At 35.8% G+C, this 24,568-nt stretch overlaps 1 protein-coding gene across 2 annotated transcripts in view; it reads left to right on the top strand.

Moving 5' to 3' along the window:
* LOC115975104 (phosphoinositide phosphatase SAC1) overlaps positions 1–22,866 on the top strand; it is a 34,812-nt gene extending 11,946 nt beyond the window's left edge. For both annotated transcript variants that reach the window (XM_031095748.1, XM_031095749.1), the window contains 11 exons: positions 1,882–2,069; positions 2,204–2,301; positions 3,581–3,714; positions 3,801–3,932; positions 13,700–14,084; positions 14,240–14,361; positions 14,792–14,902; positions 15,168–15,380; positions 16,378–16,569; positions 20,193–20,304; positions 22,308–22,866. In XM_031095748.1, the coding sequence (XP_030951608.1) occupies positions 1,882–2,069; positions 2,204–2,301; positions 3,581–3,714; positions 3,801–3,932; positions 13,700–14,084; positions 14,240–14,361; positions 14,792–14,902; positions 15,168–15,380; positions 16,378–16,569; positions 20,193–20,304; positions 22,308–22,556 (1,936 nt within the window). In that variant the 3' untranslated portion in view covers positions 22,557–22,866. The remainder of the gene's footprint in view (positions 1–1,881; positions 2,070–2,203; positions 2,302–3,580; positions 3,715–3,800; positions 3,933–13,699; positions 14,085–14,239; positions 14,362–14,791; positions 14,903–15,167; positions 15,381–16,377; positions 16,570–20,192; positions 20,305–22,307) is intronic.
* Positions 22,867–24,568: the final 1,702 nt, after the last annotated feature.

Genomic DNA, 24,568 nt, shown 5'->3' on the forward strand with positions numbered 1-24,568 from the left:
CTTTGGCAGGAATGGAATACTAGAAGCTTTGAGGGTTGCAAATGGTCTATTCTTGAAATTAAATCTTTTTTTTTTTCTTTTTTTTCTTTTTTTTTTTGTACTTTTCAGGATTGGCAGATTTTGATTTTGGATTGGTGTTGTAAGTGTAAAAGAAATGGGGAATCAGTTGACCACCTCCTCATCCATTGCTCTATTGCTTTTGATTTATGGTCTATGGTGTTTACTCTATTTGGCATTCATTGGGTTATGCCGAAAACAGTGGTGGAGCTGTTGGCTTGTTGGCAAAGAAAGTTTGGGAGGCATCGGAATTCTGCTATTTGGATGGCTGTGCCCCATTGTTTAATGTGGTGCATTTGGAGGGAGAGGAATAACTGGCATTTTGAGGATTTAGAGAGATCAGTTTCAGATCTTAAACTCTTCTTTCTTAAGACTCTTCTGGATTGGGTTACAGTGTTAGGCTTTTGTTCTTTTTCTTCAGTCCGTGATTTCATGGACTTTTGTACTTTTTGCACTTGATTTGTATTTGTCCTTGATGTATACTTCCTGTATACTCAGGTTACACCCCTCTTCTTTTTAATATATTTTTATTACTTATAAAAAAAGAAGAAGGATTATTGGAGTGTTCCCTTTCAGTCTGTTCCCTATTTCTCTTTCTTCGATATGTTTGAGCTTTTTCTTTCTTTCTTTTTTTTGAGAGGCTGATTGTATTGCTCCTTGAGTACACCCTGGTGTACTTGGGTTTCTTGTTTTTTTATAAATCTTTTCATTACTTATCAAAAAAAATTATTTTTAAATAAAAACTGCTGGCAGGAAAATTTTGGCAGCAGCTATTTCGGGTAAGATAGGAAATTTGGTTGGTTGTTTGCTAGAGGAAACTTTGGTTTTGAAGGGTCTTAGAGGATATAAGAGGGGGACCATGGTTTTGGGTTGTGAAGAGGAAAGGAAAGAGATGTTCAAGGGGGCTTCTCTTTGGCTGTGAACAGTATCTAGTGACTGGTGATAATGCGCCAGAAAGAGGAGAGAATACAATATTGCCTACACGCTCAAAATCTAATTCTTTGAGTACGTTGAAATTTACTTATAGAGAATACTTTTCTCTACAATACCAGGACGAGGACTCAATGCAAGTTACCTAATGGACACTTAATGGCTTAATAATCATGTAAAACAACCCTAAGTGCAGAATAAGCATAATTAATTAAATACCCTAAAAGTTTTGTCACAAGAATTGGGAATTTTTGTCTCTCACTGAAGTGCAAAACAGTAAAATATAGTTACCTTTGACTAAAGTTATTGAACCAAATTAAAATAAAAACTGTTTTAACGGTTGACTGCTTATGACAAAACCTTTAAAACTATATAAGACTCAACTTCCATAAACTTGATAAGAAGTCAACTAATAAGCATAATGGTTTGATGTCGCACAGGGTGCCACAAACATGAATTTGTCTAAATTATAAAGTAGTACATGTAAAGCAATAAACCCATAACTTATTAAGGAACAAAAAGCTGAATCCATTTGTTTGTTTGTATTCTTTCTTATTTACAAATTACAGACTAAAGTGTCATTGAACAAGGAGTCGCCTTGTAGTTGATTTGTGATACAACTGAAAAGGACATATAGATTAGATAGAATGTCCTGAGAACTAGGGAGGGATGTAGAAATATAACTCTCTTAACACAATGCCATTAGTTTTATTTATTGCAGTTTTTAAGAAAAAGGAACCATTTCCTTTTCTGCTAGAGTTTCTTTATATAAATCACTAATATTTATTTTAGGAACTATGTATTCAGTTCCATAATACACAGAACTTGTTTCTGTCTGTATATATTTAGGAAACTGTTGTATTAAACCTTGCCAATGGTTTTCATAAATTGCAGTTACTTGAAAAGGGGAGTTAACGATCGTGGAAGGGTTGCAAATGATGTTGAAACAGAACAGATTGTCCTTGATGAGGAAGTTGGGTCACGCAAGGGAAGAATGAGTTCTGTTGTTCAGATGCGTGGCTCAATTCCCCTTTTCTGGTCGCAAGAAGCTTCAAGATTTAGTCCTAAACCTGATATAATCTGTATGTTGCTTTTGTTGTTGATTCTTATGGGCACTATTTTATTGTTAGCTTTGCAATTTATTTTTATTTTTCATAATAAATAGAAGTTTTATTAAAGATGAAATAAATGAAGTGTGTTTCCTTTTTGACTTCAGTACAGAGATATGATCCCACATATGAGGCAACCAGATTGCATTTTGAAGACCTGGCAGGGAGATATGGCAATCCAATTATTGTTCTTAATTTAATAAAGGTTGTCTTTAAATGCATTTTTAATGTCTTACAATTAAAAGTCTTGTTTTCAAATACAAGAAATTGGATTCTTCACGTGCATGGGGCTTTGTTGGTGGTATTGATTCTATTGAGTTATTTTCATATTGGCCACACAAAAAAACTGGAGAAATAAAAAAATTTCAAATTGGGGTCTTTATTTCTTTTTTCTGATGTTAGATCTAATACCTAGTGCAATCTGCTACTTTTTCACCCTGTAAAATTTCTTGTATCAATTTGTTTATAGCAAATTCAAGGATTGGCAAACTCCCCATCACTTTCTTTCCAACCAGCTGTGGTTGCGAATTTGCATCAAGGTACAGCTAATGTATAATGACGGTTGATGGATTTTGATAAATTTCCATTTGTCCCAAAAGCTTAAGCTATTAGGAAATGGTGAATTTAATCATTTAGCCATTATTCTAACACTCCCCTCTCATGTGTGGGTTTAGATTGGCTTAATATTAAGGGAGGCCCAATATGTGGGATTTTTAAATTTTTAAATGAGAGGTAGAGTGGAGGTAGATTTTGAACTTAGGGCCACCTACTCTTATACCATGATAAATTACCACTTGTTTTAAAAGCTTAAGTTGTTAGGAAATAATGTATTAAATGAGGTTTGTTGATATAGACAATGTATATTTAGAGTGACTTTTTAATGAGTAAAACCAAGAACAATGCATGTATTATAATGATTAAAGCATGTTACTCCTTTGAAGATTTTTGAGATTTTTGAATTTTGATGAGCCAAGAGTTCTAGCTTAAATGAAATCTACTTCCCTTTTGTAAGAACAAGATTGTGAAGTGAGGTTGTGGGTTCAAGTCTTCAAGATCTACCCATGTAACTTACAAATAATATATATAAAAAAAAAAGATTAAAATAAAATGAAAAGACAAAACCATTTTTGATGATATGTGGATGCGTGTATTAAGCTCTCTCTCTCTCTCTCTCTCTAGTAGTGTCTATGCCTATGACAAATACCTGGTCTGATGGAGAGAGAATGGAAAGCTTTCTCTCGATTAAATTTTAATGTGACAAATTATGAATTTTTTTCCTGATCCCAATGCATATATACCTCATCCTAATATCTATATATATATATATAAATTGATAAGTGTATATTTGGATACAATGTTTACATTGCACATATATACAAGCATTGTTTCATATGCTTTCAGCCTTTTATTTTCTCAATTGCCGACTATTTAGTGCTGAGTTTAATGTCTGATATTCCTTGAACTAATTTAAATGTCAAATTAAGACCGTTGAAAAGAGGCCAAGAGAAATGATGCTAAGGCGTGAGTTTGCAAATGCGGTTGGGTATCTGAACCAGATTCTTTCAGAAGAAAATCATCTTAAATTTATTCACTGGGACTTTCACAAGTTTGCAAAGAGGTAAGTAGGTTGCTTCTTCTTCTCTGTCTAGTTTCTATTATTTTTGAATTGGAGCTAAGCATTCTGTATTTCTGCTGTTTCCAAAGCAAGTCTGCCAATGTTTTGGCTGTTTTGGGTGCTGTGGCAAGTGAGGCACTGGATTTGACTGGTTTTTACTATAGTGGTAAACCTACAACTTTTAAGAGGGCCAACAAAATTAGTCGGACAAGCACAGGAAGGTATGTATTTCTTTCTAAACACATTGATCTATATCCATTTAAGCGCAGCAATGCTCTTTTTTGTTTAGCTTACAGAGTGGTATCTGATTGATTGTCAATGTTGAGATTTTATTTTGTTATTTTGCTTTATCAAGAACGTTTGTACAAATGTCCAAGTCATAGGATGTAAGTTTTAACACAAAAATTTTGATTAAAGCTATATTACTAAGGGTGCTTCTCTTGTTTGCTGAAGAACAAAAAGGATAAACCCTTGGAATTAACATCAAATGTTGGAAAGAGGAAAAAATTCTAGAATTCAACACCCAAGGTTGCTTAGAATCATCACCAAGTGGTGGAAAAAGGGATAGATCTAGGAGTTAGTGTCTAAGGTTACTTGAAGTCAACACCAAGCACTGGAAGAAAACTTCCAACCAAGTTGTCAATGATGGTGAATATTGAGGCCTTTAAATAGGTTACCCAAATTACATCAAAGAAGGAAAATGAAATAACTTCATAATTGATAAACTACCATTTGTCCCAGAAGTTAAAGTTGTTATGAAAAGTTGAATTTAATCATTATTCTAAATTATTCTAACATTATTTACTTGTGGGTCTAGACTTCCTTTTATAAGTAGGACCCAATTTGTGGGATTTTTAATTTTTAATTTTTTTAAATTATAGATTGGAGACAAGGTTCAATTTGAGGATCACCTGTTCTGATACCATGATAAATTCGCATGTCTCCCATTTAGAGAGAGAGTGGTAATCCCGTGAGATGGAGGGTGAGGAGTGATGGATTCAATTTTTGCTCTTTCTATATTGCTTTAAGGGGCTCAAGTGGTTCTTTTCCCTTGGAAAGGCATTTGGGGGGTTAAGGTCCTGTAGAGTGACTAGAGTCTCTTTTTTGGACAACAGCATGGGGGAAGATACCCACATTTGAGAACCTTATCAGGAGGGGTTATACAATATTGGGTTGGTGTTGCACGTGCCAATGTAGTGGGGAGACGGTGGATCATCTATTGATACATTGCATTGTTGCATTTGATTTGTGGAGCTTTGTGTTTAGATCCTTTGGGTTTTACTGGAAAAGGTCATCGATCTAATTTTTGTTGGAGAAATTGAGTTGGAAAGCATTTTGTCGGATATTTTGAAAATTTTTCGATTATGTTTGATGTGGACTGGGTTCAAAACCTCTAGCTAGCAACTTGGAGCCATCCTCAAGGGATTCCTCCTGTAATAGCTTGGTGTGGTGAGATGGGAGGGAATAGTCAGGTGTTTCAAGAGCTTGGATACCTTGTTTCTAAAAAAAGAAAGGTTTGATATGAACCATATAAGGGAATGCAATTGATGCACTTTTGAAGATGCGGTAAGTATGAGGATTCAGCTGCTAGCACCGTTCACTAGCTAGCTCCTTATATGAGTGGTCTCACTCTTGGGGTTTTACAACTAGCTATTCTATTGCATCATTTATAATGTTGTTGCCATTTTGTGTGTAATTCTTTCTTACTGTAATTCTGTAGGCTACTTTGTGTCCTTCGTATATGAAGTAGTCTCTTTAATAAAATTATTATTTAAAAAAAAAAAAAAAAAATTCAAGGAAGGTCACGCAATAATTTTTAACTAATTACATTAAAAAAATAAAAGCAAATAAAATTAAATCCTAAAAACTCTCATTATCTTTCATCATCAATTAGCTTACTTATGACCAACTGGGTCAAATGGAATCATTCAACATAAATTGTAAATCGAGTCCAACGGGCATATTTGGTGTTTGCAACCACTCTCCTAGGGTGGGAGACACTCAGTTTGCACAAAGAGAAAATTCATTGCAATTACTGCACACCTATTTATGTTAGGATTAGGAGAAGCTGACAAAGACTGCAAAACCTTATCTTTGGAGGGACTGTTGGTCAACTTGTCACTCAGAATAGTCCCATTGGCAGTCTCGTCCCTACGAAAATATCAGTTGGTCCTTTTTGATCCAATTGCTTCCAAACTTCTATGGCTGCTCCTCCTGATTGCCATGCACATGGAACAAATAAATGCATGTAACCATCAATTGCCAAATGAATGAATAATAATCCTTTTGTTAAGACGTTTTGTCTGGTCTTTCTTTGGAGGTAGAGGCTCCCTCAAAGTAGTACCATTCTTGGAGATGGTGACTCTCTCAAGGTAGTCACAACTCACTGAATCCATCACCATTTGCATGTATTCCATCAACTAGATCCCTTACCAGCCAAAACGCTAATCCATTTCCACTTCAAGAACCTTCATCAAACACCTAATCATCCCATTCTCAAGCCACACCCAAACCCTTGGGGCAAACCCTAAATCCAAGACTCTTAATCTCTAGCATCCACTTGAATCCCCTCAAGGAGCCTGAAACCCAAGTGTGTTCCTAAAACTTTAACTAAAATTACATTAAATTTGACAACCATCCCAGTTGTCCATCAAACACACATCCTCTTCCAAGAAATCAAGATCCACACCACAGAAAGACTGAAGCATGGTGGCAGAGAAGATGGCCTTGAAAAAGGTAGTGAGGTGAGCTAAAGGCATCATGCAGGTCCTATTGAAAGAACTTGTAGTTCCACCGGTGTGAAGCTATTTATGAAAATTACGGGGGAAAAAAAAAATCAGGAAGCGTGTACCAACCCAAAATGAAAACTCCACCCAAAACTTGAAAAATTTGCCGCAAATTTTGATGATTTGGCTGAAACAATTTGAAAAATTGCTTGGTATGTGAACCAGTATGTTTCAAGGGATAAGTGTTGGAAGTTGGGGCTAGCAAAAGTGCATTCATATGAACAATTATATGAAATATTTGGGGATGCCGTTGGGAACTTCTTTTAAGACAGTTTTGATTTGGAATCCTATTTTAGAGAAGATGGAGAAGAAACTATCAGGGTGGAAGCGTCTCTATCTATCTAAGGGTGGTAGGCTCACATTACTAAAGAGTACTCTCTCAAGTATTCCAACATACTTTTTATCTCTTTTTACTATTCCTAAAGCTGTGGCTGCTAGATTGGAAAGAATTTAGAGGAATTTTCTTTGGGGGTCTTCTGAGGTGAGTTTCAAATATCCTTTGGTGGCTTGGGAAAATGTGTGTTTACCCATCGAATTGGGTGGTTTGGGGATAAGAAGTGTGGTGTCATTTAATCATGCTTTATTAGGGAAATGGTTGTGGAGGTAAGGTCATGAAGTTACCCATCTTTGGTAGAGAGTTATCTCCACAAAATATGGTGAGGGTCAAGGGGGGTGGAGTACTAAAGTTTGCAGGAGGACTCATGGATGTGGCCTTGCATTCATGAAGGGTGGGAGAGCTTTTCTAAGCCTCTGTCTTTTGTAGTGGGTGAAGGAACTCGTATCTGCTTTTGGCATGATAAGTGGATTGGTGATAATACCCTAAAAGATCTCAATCCTGAGCTCTATGTTTGTTTAGCTGCCAAGGATGCTTGTATCTTTAAGGTTTTGTGGATCCCAGAAGAGGGGGTACCGTTAGAGTGTGGGATTTAAGGTTTTATAGAGCTTTTGAAGACTGGGAGCTAGCTGCATCTTATTCTTTATTTCAGTTAATCCAAACCTGTATTCCTTGGAACATCTTCTTTCTTTGGAAGAAATTTCCTGGAGACAAAAATCTACTATTTAGGATGTTATGTATCAAGGAAGGAGATAATAACACCAAGTTTTTTCACAAAATGGCTAATTCTCATAGAAGGTTTAATCATCTAAGGATTTTGGAGGTGGATGGGGTGGTTTTTGAGGAGGAATCCGAGGTGTCTAATCAGGTAGTACAATTTTATAAAACTTTGTACAAGGAGACTGAGGATTGGAGGCCTTTTGTGGAGGGTTTGGAATTTGATCGTATTGGGGATGTGGAGAGGGTTTGGCTCTAAAGGAAGTTTGAGAGGTAGGAGATACTTCAAGTTGTATGTGATTTGGAAGGGGACAAAGCTCCAGGTCCGGATGGGTTTACTATGGTTTTTTATCATCATTGTTGGAGAGTAGTGGAGAAAGACGTCTTAGCGGTCTTTGAAGAGTTTTTTCAACATTGTAAGTTTGAAAAATCCCTTAATGTTACTTTCATTGCATTAATTCCTAAAAAGAATGATGCCTCTAATATTAGAGATTTCCGACCTATTAGCTTGGTGGGGAGTGTGTATAAAATCTTGTCTAAGGTTTTGGCAAATCGATTGAGAGTGGTTTTAGATCAGTTGATCTCTGAGTCTCAAAATAACTTTGTGGGTGGGAGACAAATTCTTGACTCGGTTCTTATTGCGAATGAGTGTGTGGATAGTCGAGGGAAGAGTAGGGTTCCTGGAGTCATTTGTAAACTTGATATTGAGAAAGCCTACGATCATGTGAATTGGGAGGCTTTGTTGACTTTGTTGCATAGAATGGGCTTTGGAGTGAAGTGGTGAAAATGGATCCGTACTTGTATATCCACAGTTCAGTTCTCTGTTTTCATTAATGGGTCTCCAGCTGATTTCTTTGGTAGTTCTAGAGGTTTAAGACAAGGGGATCCGCTATCTCCTATGCTGTTTTTGATTATGATGGAGGTGTTTAGTAGGATGTTGAGAAGAGTGGAGGAAGTCGGCTTGATTCGTGGCTTTAAAGTTGAAGGTAGGAGGGGTGGTGGGGAATGTGTTACACATTTATTGTTTGCAGACGATACTATCCTATTTTGTGATGCGGATGTGGCGCAAATCCTTCATATTCGGTTGTTGTTACTTGGTTTGCAGGCGGTAACAGGTTTGAAGGTTAATGTGCATAAGAGTGAAATGGTTCCAATAGGGGAGGTTGATGATGTGCATGCCCTGGCTGAAATTTTGGGTTGCAAAGTCGGAAAGTTACCTATGTCTTATCTTGGCATGCCTTTAGGGGCTTCACATAATTCCCCTTCAATTTGGAATCCTATTTTGGAAAAATTTGAGCGAAGATTAGCCGGGTGGAAGAAACTGTATTTGTCTAAGGGGGGTCGATTGATGTTACTCAAGAGTACACTATCTAGTCTTCCTACCTATTTTCTATCACTATTCACAATTCCTACTTATGTGGCTAATAAACTTGAAAAGCTACAAATGGATTTTCTTTGGGGTGATAGCAGAACTCATCTAGTAGGATGGGACAAAGTTTGTGCGCCTATAGCTAATGGTGGTTTGGGGATAAGGAAACTTACTACTTTCAATAAGGTCTTATTGGGGAAATGGTTGTGGCGGTTTGGGAAGGAAGAGGATCGGCTATGGAGGAGGGTGGTGGCTTCAAAATATGGGGAAGAGTGGGGGGGTTGGACCTCAAAACTGGGTAGGGGAGTTCATGGGTGTGGTTTGTGGAGAGGTATTCGCATGGGATGGGAGGATTTTAGTAAAAATTGTCAATTTGTTGTTGGGTTGGGGAATAGAGTGAGGTTTTGGCAGGATGGGTGGTGTGAGGGTCAACCTTTTCATTTGGCCTTCCCAAGGTTGTATGGTACTGCTATTGATAAGGAGATATCTGTTGAAGCCTCCTTGTCAAGGCAGGGGGAGGAGGATAGACGAACTTGGGATGTTCGTTTTATTCGAGAATTTAATGATTGGTAAATGGAGGAAGGGCTGCATTTTCTTTGTATGTTGGGAGCTAATACTCCTCCTATGGATGTGGGAGACCGGATGAGATGGAAGTTGAAGGTTAATGGGGATTTTGATATTCGGTCATATTATAACAAATTAAGGAATTCTCCTTCAATTGTTTTTCCTTGGAAAGCTATTTGGAAAGTAAAGGCCCCTAGGCGATTTTCCTTTTTTGTTTGGTGTGTAGCTTGGAATAAGATCCTAACGGGTGATAACCTAAGATTGAGGAGACTGGTGCATTTTGTGGACTGATGCATTATGTGTCGACATTGTGGAGAGTCGGTAGATCATTTACTTCTTCATTGTGAGATGGCTTATCGGTTATGGAGCTTTGTCTTTATAACTTTTGGCCTATCTTGGGTTGTACCTAGTTCGATCCCAGATTTGCTTTTTGGCCGGTGGAATTGGTTGGAGGAACATTCGTCTCAGATATGGAATTTAGTTCCGTTGTGCATCTTTTGGTGTATTTGGAAGGAATGGAATTGGCGGACTTTTGAGGATTTGATTAGCTCCGGTGATCAGATGCTTGCTTCTTTTAGTGGGACTCTTTTTGATTGGTCTCGGGCTTGGGGACTCACGACTAGTGATTCTCTCCCTTCTTTCATTATCTCTCTTTCTCTTTGTAATTAATTTGTGGTTTGGTTTTCTTTTTTTTCTTTTTCTTTGTTTCCTCCTTGTACTTTTTGGGTTTGCTCTATGTTTTTTTATGCATAGAGTAGCCATTCGTATATATAACATTCTTACTTATCAAAAAAAAAATAGGAGAGATACTCTTCGTTGGCAGCTTAAAGGTGATGGTAAGTTTGACACTTGGTCTTATTACCATGCAATTTGGGGTACATTGATTTCTTTATTTTCTTGGAAGGGTGTTTGGAAACCAAAGGTTCCTAAGCGAGTGGCTTTCTTTTTGTGGACAGTTGCTCATGATTGGATTCTCACTTTGGATAATCTCATGCTTAGGGGTCGCCCTTTAGCAAATTGGTGTTGTATGTGTTGTTGTGATGGGGAATCGGTGGACCACCTTCTTTTTCATTGTCCAGTTACGCATACTTTATGGACTTTTATGCTTCAAACTTTTGGTATACATTGGTTTATGCCAGGATCGGTGGCGGGATTGTTATCTTGTTCACATCAGTGGCTTGGGAAGCATAATTCGAATATTTGGAATTTGATTCTAGGGTGCTTAATGTGGATTGTTTGGTTGGAACAAAATCGTTGCTCCTTTGAGGACAATGAGAAGATGCTGGATGAGTTAAAGGTTTAATGCCAACGTAGTCTTTTTGAGTGGTCTCGTTATTGGGGTTTTACTGATTATTCTTCTCTCTCTGAGTTTATGCTTTCCCTTATATTAGTTTCCTGATTACCCTCTTTTTTTGCTGTTTGTTTTATCTTTTTCTTGTTGTTCATCATCATGAACAACTTGTACTCTTCCTTATTTACTCATTAATAATAGTTCTCTGATTATCTATCAAAAAAAAGAAGAAACAAAGGTTAACGTATCTTGGAAAACTTTATGTTTACATCCACAAATGACAACAACCAAAATACATTATCAATATTCTGGATTACAAACACACCCAACAAAATATCACAAGCTAAACTCACAAACTCTTACAAATGAAAACAAACAAATAAACACAAACTAACAGAAATCATTTTAAATCACAACTAAAAAATTCATAATAAGGCACTCAAAATCACATATAAAAAAAAATAATAATAAAGAAGGCACTCAAAATCTGAAAACCCTAATACATCGAATGGTGCTTTTGAAATAGTATGCAAACTATCTACTTACACACATGGGTATCTTTGAACACCAAAAGAACTACCAAACGACTCTTTGAAGAAACTCGCTCCAAGTTCTTCTAAGTCTTCTCTTCTCCCAATGTGGGAAGGCCACTTAAGCCAAAGCCACCAAACTCTTTGTTGTTTATTACAAGATTCTAACTCTTATTATTCTGTGGACAAGAAATACTAAATTACTTCTTTAACAAAGAATGAGCTTTGCTTTCACACCAAAAGTACTTAAATGGTTAATCAAGTCCAAATAAGAAATTGAGTCAATTTCCAACAATATGTGTATCGGATTGGTGACAAAGATGGTTTGGTAATGTGCAAAGGAGATTGGTTAATGCACCAATGAGAAATAGTGAGTTGATTAAAATCAAGGGAACAATAAAAGCTTGAGGACGGCCTAAAATAACATTTGTAGTAATAGTAAAGTAAGATATATCAAATAAGGAGGTGACAATATGATTTGGATATGGCCAACCTTGATTAGTCTATTGAGGGTCTATAACCAACCCCAAAGTATTGGGATCAAGGCTTGGTTTTATTATTGTTGAAAGGATCTGTTTGGATACCGCTTATTTTGCTGAAATTAAAAACTTATTGCTGAAAGATAAAGGTAAAAATTAGTTGAAATAATATAATGAGACCCATAAATAGTAGCAAAAATAAGCTAAATAGTGCAATAATTTTCATTTTTCATTGGTATCCAAATTAAGGCTAAGTGTATCGGATTGGTAGCCAGTACAATTTTTATAACTTTGGTTTGATGTGGGTTAATTATGACTGGCCTAGATGTGTTGTGGTCCTAGCTTCTAGGCCCACCAAAGAAGACTATTGGGCCAAGGCGTGTTAGTATTTGGGTTTGCTCACATGGTATAATGGGTTATAAAGCTGGTTCAAATGAGGCGTTCTTTGTTTTTTGGTTTTATTTTGAAAGCTAGAAATTGTATTCACCATGAACAACAAAAGGATTCTGCATTGACTTGTCAAACACTTAGTGGTAGACCATGATTAGGGGAGTGACATGATGACATGACATGGTGACGATTGCAGCGGCACATTCTGTCTAGGGTTGTCAGGTGTAGTATCAGAAGCAGCATATAGGGATGTGAAGACAAGCGAATTGGCATAAGGCCTCAAGCCACATTGTTCTTAATATTTGCAAGTCTTACATTGTTGATGGAGTCGCTCGAGGACTTTGGAGGATGGGTCTCAAATCTCAATAGCAATCTGGGCTTGATGGTCTAGCTTGGTACTTCAGGGTTTGGTATTGCCGTATTGGGGTGGCTTGTCTTGGCTGAAGGATTGATGACCTGGTTGTTGTACTTGGGTGGTTTTTGTGCATTTGGGGTTGTGTATTTTTGAATGACGGTCCTAGGTTTGAATTTTTGAGGCTTCGTTGTGGTCTAGTGGTTGATGCGCTTTGATGGTCGTTGGATTGATTCATCAGTGGAGGGGTTTAGTTGCCACAGCTTGAGAGTGACAAAGGTGGATGTTGGCCTCAATTGGGTGTGATCTGGTAGATTCGTAGGCCAAAGGAAATTTCTATCTTTCCTTTTTATAATATTACTTGTATATTAAAAAAAGAAAAAAGCACAAAGGAATTGGTTCCATGAACTTCATTTGTGGATGCTCTTTTTGATAATTCAAAAGTTGGGGGTGGGATTATTTGAACTTTAGATGTCTCTATTGAAAACACCAAGAGGTGACAATCAGTTAAGCTACAAGGCTCTTGGTAACTTCATATGCGGATGCACAGGGTAGTTCTGTCTCGCATTCTTATAAGAAGAGTAATGGTTTTTTAAACTCCTAACTTTGCATATAATAAAGTCTATTATAGTATGCGGCCCCACAAATGACAGAAAACTTGAAAATACTGATTGTTGTGGTATCAGATGTCATCTAACTTCTTAACAGGGAAAGCAGTCCATGAAACTTCTGTAGATAGCCACTAATCAAAAAAGAAACTTCCGTGGATAACCATATAGGTTTTTTACAACGAAAAAAACACCATAACAATTGCATAAAAAAAAATGATTGAATTAAGTGCTTTTGAATTTGATAGTGTTATTATTTACAAAAAGAAAAATTAAATTTGTGATTATTACTTATCATATAATGCTCTTTCTGGACAATAAGTTGTGTATCAGCAATTTATTGACCATGTATAAATTCATGAATGCTTTTGTGGGGGGGGGGGGGGGTGTTTAGTAGTAGTTGAGGGCCCCATTTTCATACAAGGGTATTTTGTTTGTAGTAATCATCAAGCCTGGTGAGGTCTCATTTAAGGCACCTACTGGTGCTTGTTTAACATTGAAATAGTTAAACGTCTTGGTGTGTCCTTCTGATGTTCTTCTATATATAGCTCATTTTCATCTCTTTCAGGGATGCTTCGCTTAGAGATTTAAGAGCTAATTCAACGGACCTAGCTATGATCGGAAGCTGTAATGAAAATCTAAATTCTTTAGTTAATCGAGACAGAGAGACTGATTTTAATCAACAGAATGGAAAAAATAATTGTGGTGGGGAAGCACCTCGTTTTCAAAGTGGAGTTCTGCGCACCAACTGCATTGACTGCTTGGATCGCACAAATGTTGCCCAGTATGCTTATGGCCTTGCAGCTTTAGGCCGCCAACTTTATGCAATGGGTTTAACAGACATTCCCAAAGTGGACCCTGAGAGTACCATTGCTGCAGCTCTAATGGATATGTATCAGAGCATGGGGGATGCTCTTGCCCAGCAGTATGGTGGATCTGAAGCTCATAATACAGTAAGTTTTATTGTGAATTTGTCTTAGTTTATTTTACATTTGTCTATTATTAAATTTGCACATCTACATTTTCTTTTTTTCTGTTCCTTTTTCTTAACTATGCAGATGAGATTTTGTTTTCATTTCCTGAATCACTGTTTTGTTATGAGCATCAGGTCTTCCCAGAGAGGCAAGGAAAGTGGAAAGCTACTACCCAATCTAGAGAGTTTTTGAAGTCTATCAAGCGATACTATAGCAATACTTACACTGACGGTGAAAAGCAAGATGCAATAAATCTGTAAATATTCCTCCCCATTATGATTCTTATTTGATTTTTATGAAAATAGTATCCTATTTCATTTTTATGAAATACTATTTTCATTCCTCTTGTTTTTAATATATGAGATTTCTGAAGTTTTGAATTCTCATTCTATCAATGAGCTCTAGCTTAATTGGCACCTCCTATCCTTATAAGTGCTAGGTGGAGGGTGAAGTCTTGGGTTCAAGACCCATCGGGTGCATGTGTTATTTACCAATAAAAATTTTTTCATTCTGTAACTTCTCACTTATGTAAAGAGATTTAAAATATTTTTGGAAAGCTGGGTTGCCTCAGTTTTTCTGACTCTTATCATTTATAATTTCCTTGTTTATCTGTTATTATTTATTTTGTTTTTGTGCTCATTTTATTTAACATCCTCTCAAGCTATCATCATTTGATTGTTGTACAGATTTTTGGGTTACTTCCAACCACGGGAAGGGAAACCCGCTCTTTGGGAGCTTGATTCAGATTACTATCTCCATGTGTCTGGGATGGGAGATGATTTTTTCCTGGATAAGTGGTAAGTCTCCATGTTTTCCTTCTACATGCTACCTCACCCACACATTCACGAGCATGTACACATGCAAACATTGTACACGTATGATTGTTTTTCATATTTTTCTTATTATATTATCTCCATTGATTTTTATTTTTATTTTTTTGGTTTGGTGCATTTATTTTAAATATTGAGTATCTAATCTTTGTGTTCCTTACTCTTTTGTTCTTGGTTTATTCATCCTTCTTTTTAAAAAAAAAAAATAAATTTATGGTTTTCAACTTTGCAGTTTGCTAGCTAATGCCATGCCTGTTGGAGGTGCTAGAGTTACTTTGGCCCCTATTTCAGCTTGCAGGGAAGACTTCTTGCGGATGAAGTTGACATCATTTGATAAGTTGATACAAAGGACATGTAGTTTAGTAAGGAATGTAAGACTTTGTAGAGAAACAGATCACAGACATGGTTCTGGCATAGGAAATTCCAGTGTGGCACCTGATGCAGCGTAATTATTTCCTTTTTATGATTCATATCCTATGTTTACCTCCTATGATTATTCAACCTTCTCTTGGTTGCTTGCACACAATGCATTATCTCTCTCTCCCTCTCACTTGCTCCTATATGCTGCTGATTTGTTGGTTCTGCTGCTATGTTGATCTACAAAACTGAAATACTTGCTCCTGTTCCTGGGTTTCTTTCATTATAGAAGAAAATTTGTAGTTAGTCTGAGTATACTACCTGTTGATTGAGGTTTTAATAATAATTCTTCATTAGTTAAATCAAATTCTTGGTTTTCATGCAGTCTACTATTTTCTAAGTCCATTGTTTGTGTGCGATTTGTGGTGCTTCATGTCACTGACCTGTTTGTTATACCCTAGAAATGTCACGTGCTTGTCTCCTGTCCTTTATTTTAATCAACATTTTTGTCCCTCAAATATTATTTTGACCACATTGATGTTTGTGCAAGTGTGTTCCTTTTTCTTTTTCTTTTTTTTTTTTCTTTTTTTTAAGGAAAGGATTTAATGTCACAAGGATATGTGGAAGGATATGCCTTTTCTTGCATTTTAGCTTCCATTTTTACATCAAACTGATTAAAGTTCTGCGTAAAGTCATAGTTATGTTCTAAATATTACAATAAAAAAGTTATAAATAATAAATAACACAAATAAGTTCCCTTTTTTTAAGTCTGCATGTTCAAGTGAATTTATAAAATAGTCTCCAATTTCACACTTCTTCGAGTTCCAAGGAGTCATAAGACATTTTAAAATGATTTGTATCTCATTCTGTTATAGTAAGAATGTCCATTTACGCACAATCTTCCCAGTGTTGATGCATGTCCTCTTAGTTCTCTCTCTCTCTCTCTCTCTAGAAATGATAAAATTGCTGGTTTCTCTTCTTTTATCTTTTTTTTTTCCTCATTGTTGGGTGGTTATGGTGCAAAGTAGTCTGTATATCCTTGGAAACCTAGTTTCCATTACTGAATCTTAGCATTTTTTGTCCAGTGAAATACAGCTCAAAAGCCCAAATTGGCTTTTTGGTCAGAGAAAGCATGAAGATAGTGCCTCAGCTCCCAAAGTTTCTTCGCATGAAATTGCAAGTGGAGGATCTCAGGCTGACAGAAGAGTTGATGGTTTATGTGACCTAAATTGGCTTTCTTCTGCTAGCGATACCAATGAAGAGGAAATTTTCCAGAGGTATATCTCTTGAAAGTCCATTTTCATTTTTCGTAGAAACCTCCTTGGTTGTTCAATATAATCAACTAGCTGAATCAATCAGATTTTTCTTGTGGTGGCTGGTTCAACAAGTTACTTGCTGTGAGAGAAAACGTAAGGCTGTGTTTGGTTTAGTGATTTTCATCACTCATATCTCAATTTCCATCAGTTGTCACCCAAAAATTGTGGGCCCCACTAGTGCAAGGGTTGTTTGGTTTGATTCTCATCACTCATTACTCAATTTATTGAGAATGAGTAGTGAGAATTGAGAACACTTTTTTTGTGTTTTCAGATTTATGATTTATGAGTTATGAGTTAAGTGGCAATTTGGTAATAAAACATTAGTAGTGGGACCCATTGGCTAGTGTTGTCACACTCAAAGTCAGACACAAGTTGCTCAACGGCTCTTTCTTTCTTTCTTTATTTCTTCATCTCCTCACATCGGTGCTTCTTTGTTTCTTCTTCAAGCTAAACACAGCACACACTGCACAAGGATCTCACAGCCTCTTGGGGCTTGTGCTGAGAGAGATGTGAGCTGGGTTCTTCCTTTATTTTCTTTGCTTTTCTGTGGCTGAAAGCTTTAGTGATAAGAGAATTAGAGATACGTACATCAAGGGAGCAACCGATAGTGGTGACAATAGCAGCTGTGAGATACGAACGGGGTGATGATAGGCATTTGCTTGTACCATTCCTTCATAGCCTGAGCCATTCCCTACCAATTTTTCTTGTTTTTCCCTCTAGCAACTCAGATTCTGAGGAAGACAAACACACATGGAAAATTGAATCTTTATTATTGGTTGGAGAATTTGGGTGATTTGAGTCTTTGACAGTGATAGAAGATTAATTGAGAGAGAGAGAGAGAGAGAGAGAGAGAGAGAGAAGATGAAGACATGAGGAAATCTGAGTGGGTTTTGGAAGAGAGAAAAAGCTATGAGTAATGGAGTGCCAAACACACCAATGCATGGGTTAGGAGAAAATTGAGTGTGAGATGTGACTTATGAGTTATGAGTTATGAGTCAACACCTAGGCCTGGCTTGGGCGGGAAAACCACTAGGAGTCAACACCTAGGGACTAGGGTAGACCTAGAGTAAGCACTAGACTAAAAGAGACCAAACGGCCATTTTTTCATTCATCAAAATATGAACTATCTCCTTAAAGAGTACAATAGGTTGCTTATAAAGGATTGCTAAACCCTAGTTCTAATTGGCTAGGAAACCTTAATTGCCTTATTACAAAAATAACCTTGCTTCCAAATTAAAATACTAATAGCCTAATAAACTACTAGGACCTAAAACATAAAAATACAATTGACTTGCAAACATAAATAATACTAAATAATAATTTCCTTGTGTCTCCCGCATCAGACGGGTTGTGAGATATGAGTCATGGGCTAACCAAACATAGCCTAAATCTCTGTATATGCCTTGTGAATCAATTCTAAGCCCGAAATTACAAAGTTTGAGAACTTTTTATTTTGTACTCTGAGTTTTTATTTTTTTTCCATTTTCAATTGGATGAAGGTTGACTAGTTTGAAGTTGGAGTGCTTTTTCCTGATAAATTTCAGTAATTATGGAACTATGAAATGAACAAAGTATATTTGTGGTGTATGTATACTAGCAGAAAGAAATGGGAACCTTTAGGTCTAGGGAATTTAATAAGATTAGCCCCATTGTAACCAGCAGAATATTAAGGAGGATAGAAGGGAAAAATATGTTTGTCATTTAATTATATTGTATGCAGTTTCTTATAAATGTCTCTCCAAAGGTCAGCCACTGAGGATATATCCTCTGTTATGCCAATATGGAAGCAAGTGTACCACAGATGATGACATGTCCAATGGCAACCTCGCTTGCATAGAATGGATTAAGGAATGATATAATTTGGTTTAATGATGCCACATCTTTTTTGTTAAGATAAAATGATTAGGATTGACCAATTTCTAGATGTGACTAACCATTAGAATATACTACATGTGCATTAAATTTCATTTGAATCCATCATATTCTTTTCAGCAGACTTCCCTTCCCAACTAATTGACATGGGAAAAGAACCAAAACAGATATCACTAAAAATAGAAAACAAAATAAACTTAGGTATTAACATTTAGTCTTGCTTGGAATTTTCACACCAAGCAAGAGAAAACAAAACATAGGAATCAGCACCTAGGGTTGCCTAGAATCAACAAAAAATATTGTAGGAAAAATTTTAACAATAAATTTTTTTACTCAAGCTAGAGTACAATAGCCTGCTTATATAGACAACTAAGACTGTAACCTAGTCATAATTGACTTGGGTTGAAGCCCAATGTTTGTTTTATTTTCCCAACATGTTTAAATGGCTTCAGCAAATCCCTATAAATAATTGGATAGCATGGGCTGGGTTAGTTTTTGGACAAGATTTAGGCTTCACTTCTAGTTGTTGAGCAAGTGCACATGAGATAATCCAGTTTCTTTTATTTATTTATTTGGAATTGTGTAGACCTTACTACATAAAAATCAAATTAATAATTTGGTTGTACTTTTATAATTGATGTTGGCCACAGATATTAGGGAAATCATGCCTGTTTGATAACACAGTTTCAAACTGCAATTTTTAAAAGTACAACTTTTTCAAACTTCACTTTTTTCTTCGTATGGCTTTCTCAAACTCCCAATTTTTAAAAAGTTGAAAATTTGCTGTACTAAACAGGGACTTTATTTAACTAATCTCGAGCTTGGGGATTCATGTCTAGTGATTTCATTCCATTGCTTTAGATTCTCTTCTTTTTTGTACATTGTTTTTTCCTTCTGTTTTTTTGTATATATTTCTTTGTTACTTCATGCTTCTTGCATGAATTAGCCTTGTTTAATAAGATTTTTCTCACTTATCCCCAAAAAAAAGGCACATGTATCTCATGTTGTATCATTATTTGAAATTATATCATGGAATACAGTGTTTTTCTTTTAATTTATTACTTTGGTTTTTGGGTTTATTGCTTGATGAGCCTGATTTCTTGTGATAAGAACTTCTCAAGAATTTAAGATATTTGTAGTACTTATCAAAAAATAATTGTAAAATATGACCAGAGGTATGTGTCCAATCTGCACACTTTGTGATAATTGAAATTAAGAAGGGTGTGCATGATATGCTAAGTTTTGGTAGGTCAATACAACCTAGGAACCTGCACAGGATTGAGTCTATGCTCTCATCCTTTACCCCTAATTTATGTGGAGAGGATATGCCATTTGGTCCAAGGTTTGTTGGCATTATATACTATTTTTGTAGCTTTGGACACGTTTACTGTTAGGGTTGAACTTAGCTCAGCTTTCAACAATCTTAAGCTGAGAGATGGCAGGAAAGGAGAGGGCAAGGGTTTCTGAAACCTTCATAATTCCTCTCTCCTCCATAAACGTAGGGTTAGCTGTTGTATTTAACTTTGCAGATGCATTTTTAAGTGACAAAATTTTGTACTACTTTTTCTTTTTCAGTTTTATTCTGTGACAATTACCCAAAAGAAAATAAAACATAATTATTATGTAACAGACTGTTAAAATGGAGGTTGTTATTAATAAATTCTATATTTTGTCCAGTTAATTAATGCACATATTTGTTCTTTGATTTTCAGTTACCTTGCAATGACATCCGTTGATGAGGGAAATGGTTGGTATGGTGGTACGCTGCTTGGTGATCAAGACAAAAACAGTGAGATATATAAGCATTATGCTGCATTATGTCAGGTAATAATACTTGGCATTTCTGATAATTTTATCTGTGGGTTGTGGGTGCCTTATAAGATTCAAGGCAATTACTTTTAACCAAACTCAGAAGGAGGTTCTCTAATTAATTCTATAGAAGTAATGGCTGAAATTCATATGTTATCTGTGATGGTATATAGAGAAATTAGGTTATGTCTGGTAACAGTTTTTGTTTTCTATTTTCAAAAACTTGTTTTTGGAAATATAAAGAAAAAACAGTTTTCTTGTATTTTTGAAATCAAAAACATGTTTGGTTAGTTGAAATTAAAAAAAAAAAAAATTTGAAGAAAAAAATAGAAAATATTAAAATATGTTGTTATTAGGATTTGTACTCTAATGCTAACTCATTAAATGAGACAGATTTATTAAATTAAATGCGTGTTTTCATTAACTTTTGAAAATTAGAAACTGAAAACAATATTTTGCATGTTTTCAGTTTTCTTCATAAATTGATTTTTGAAAACAGTTTTTGTTTTTTGTCCATTTTGAGTTGTCAAACAAGTTTTTTAGTCTCAAAAATAGAAAGTTGTTTTTGAAAATAGAAAATAAGGAAAAAAAACAATTACCAAAAATACCCATTTTAGCATTTTTAATGTTTGTTTCAATTTTTTTGCATTGTTTATTTTTGATAAGTAATAAAACTTAATCGAAAAAAGAAATTGAATACAATGCACCAGAGCACACAGGCAGTGTACTAAGGATCCAGCAAAACAACAAAAAATTAAAGAGCAAAGAGAGTACAACTATCTAACAAGTCAGCCAAAGAATTAAAAGAAAAAACACCCGAAGCATTTGTCCACTCTAGCAATGTCTGGAGGAAGAGCAGCTTCATATCTTGAATCGATCTCTCATTTCCTTCAAAAGTACAAGCTTCCTCTCCCACCAAATACCCCACATAAAGCAGTGAGGAATTATATTCCAAATCACCAGTCTTACATTTGCTACATTTAAATGACTAGCTTGCTAGAAGATCCACAACATGGGTTGGCATGACCCAATGAACCCCAAATAAAGAGAACATTGTATTCCACAGCTCTCTATCCACATGGAAATGTAATAGAAAATGAAGAATGGACTCCCATCCTTCTTACACATGCAATACCAATCTATGACAATTACTCTATGCTTCTACAACTTATAAGTAGTTAAAATTCTCCCCGAAGCTGTGGTCCACAGAAAAAATACTAACCTTTGATGGCACCTTTGGCTTCCATAAAGCCTTCCAAGGGAAAGAAGAATGGGTAGTGGAATATAGTACCTTATAAAAAGATTTGTCATAAAAAAATCCCCCTGTAAGAAGGTTTCCAGCATAATTGATCCACTAGGGAATATAGAGAAGAATTTAGGGAAGCAATTTGCTAGGAGCCTTGTAGCTCAACTAGTTGGTATCTCCTAGAGTCTCCAACAGAGATGGTTCAAATCCCCCGACTCCCAACTATTGAATTATGAAAAAATAGGGAAGCAATTCAACATCTTTTTCCAATATGAGAATATGCCTCTAGTTTGTATATCTTGAAGATTGTTTTCCAAGACATGATTTTACACCTCTTTTTTTGGATAAATCATAAATATATGTATGATTTTACACATTAATCAGCACGTATTGAAAGTTATGGGCTGCCTTGTGATTCTTCTAGGAGTTTTGAAGTTGAAGGTTTTTTTTTATAGATGGTCATTTGACATTTGGTATTTTCCTGAAAGTTAATTTTTCACTAAAAGCATCTACCGATAAACAAGTTACATATGCCAAGTATTGGAAGCCTGTTTGGTAGGGAATAAAATTTGAGATGCTGAACAAACCCATAAAGAACTAACCCATAGGTAAGTTCAGCTGATGTGTCTGATAAGTAATTTATGGAAGTTCATCAATGTTACTGTGTTTGTCCAGTTTGCCTGTTGGATATGTTGGGATTCATCTGATCTTTGTGTGTATCTTGTGGTACGTGTCATATGATTGGTGTCTATATATATGTTGGAACTTGCAGGGCCCTGCAATGGAACCTATCCAAAATGATACTGAGAGGGAGGAGCAATATGCTGATGTCCTACACTTGGGCTCAATTGACATTGTAGATGATAATGCTGTTGAAGCAGAGATGGCAGCAGCTCTCAAGGAGTATGATCAAATCGGTGCAGATCTTGGAGTCATCCCTTCGACGTGTAAATACTTCACTGAAGATCCAAGCTGGTTGACAAGATTGATAATTGGGGAAGAGGAGGTGCAAAGAATCTGAAAAGAACTTTCCAGTCTTGCAAACATTTCTGGAAAAGATTGTTATGTACAGTAGAGGTTTTCTATTATTTTCTTTATTCCATTGTATTGATTTTTTGAATTGTATCTGGAATCCTCTAATTTTTTGCTTTGGGTTAAAAGTTAATTAACCCTAATGCGCACGAATTATATATAGGCTTACCCAAAATACAATATGATCCACATATCCTTACCATTTAAAGAACATTACTCATAACAATCCTCCGTAAACTGGAGCATATATATTGTTAATTGATGATGCATAAATGACAGAAATGATGTGTTGGAATTTCTGCTCTTAGTCTTCACCGTATTCATTTCTTATAAAGAAAGCATAAATACAATATGACACGAACATTCTTCAAAGGGACAACTGGTAGGGTGAGTTGATAGGGATAGCTCCCTCTTTAATTTGGGAAACTTTCTAACCTTTTATAGAAGAGTACCGCCTATACAACACAAGGTACAACCATAATATATCTCCACCTATTTACCTAACATTCCTCCTTAAAGCTGAAACATATGTCTCATATATGCTTAGCTTGGAACATATTGACTCTATATGACTTCTACATAATGCGATATCAAGAAGTTGATCTCCAGTCTCCACAAATGGTGCAGTTATATTTCTCCACTTAGAATCTTGTCTTGGACAAATTAACAATCTACCTCGATGTGCTTGGTTTGGGCCTCTCACGGAATGCATAATTGGAAGCAATGTGTATGACAGCTTGGTTTTTACCAAGAGTCGGTACATTGAAGCTTAAGTTTTGAAGGATGTGTTGTGGCCACGTTAGTTTACTAGCAGTAAGTCGACAATGCCAATGTAAAAGAGAAGTTGAAGACTGGAGTGCTGGTGGAGGAGGAGAGCAACAGAATCCTAGTAATAGAGATTCAACTTCATGCCCCCCATACAAATCATTCGCTTTGTCCGGAGATCCTAAAAGCTACAAATGGAGGGTAATAACTAACACAACAATTAATAGCTTTGATGAGTTTACTAATAGACCAACATATTCATGGAAAACTAAAAATTTGTGCAATATATAACTAGTGAAGGGAAGGTTGGGAACTAAGGCAAGTGGATCCACACCATTGAATCTTATTTTTAGCATTATGTGAAGATGTAGAAAGTTAATAGCCAGAGAGCTGAGTAGACTCACCATTCATATGCTCGGTGTGGCACCTGATTCGATAATCCAAGGAGTGGAAGTTGCTGAGAACTAAGGCAAGTGGATCCACACCATTGAATCTTATTTTTAGCATTATGTGATGATGTAGCAAGTTAATAACCAGAGAGCTGAGTAGACTCACCATTCATATGCTCAGTGTGGCACCTGATTCAATAATCCAAGGAGTGGAAGTTGCTGAATAAAGACAGGGATGCAATACCTGACTAGGCTAGAGTGGTTGTGGCAGAAGCATGGTTTTCAAACCTAGACCATTCACAGAACTGGTAAGGGGAGAGATTCAAAGTTTTTAAGGTCGGACCGAGATTCGACCGAGGTCGAACCGTGATAATGTCATAATTATCTTATTAATTAATTAAATACAAATATTGATATTATATTTATAAAATTATATATGTGGGGAAAATAAAATGATTTTGAAGCATATTTTAAAGAAATTTAATAAAAGTAAAATAATAAAGCATGAAAAAATACTTTAAAAGTTATAATTAATTTTTGAAGTATAAAAGTATGAATATATTTATATACTCCCTTTTAGAGATGGCTAATTAAAATATATAATATAATAAAAATATTATGAATATTAGTTATAATATAAAATAAAAGTAGTAATGAAAGTTTATTTAATTAGTGGTATGAATTTTGTTAAGTTTACTTTAAGTATATTTAGTTTTCAGTTAGAGCATCAACACTCCAGTATAGCCTCGTGGTAAGACTCTAAAGCTAACCCAATTCAGCCGAAGTTCTAATCCGGTCCAGGTTTGACAACCTTAGGCAGGAGTGACAAGCTTCTAATGGGCAAGCA

The sequence above is a fragment of the Quercus lobata genome, chromosome 2 (assembly GCF_001633185.2).
Source record: "Quercus lobata isolate SW786 chromosome 2, ValleyOak3.0 Primary Assembly, whole genome shotgun sequence".
NCBI lineage: Eukaryota > Viridiplantae > Streptophyta > Magnoliopsida > Fagales > Fagaceae > Quercus > Quercus lobata.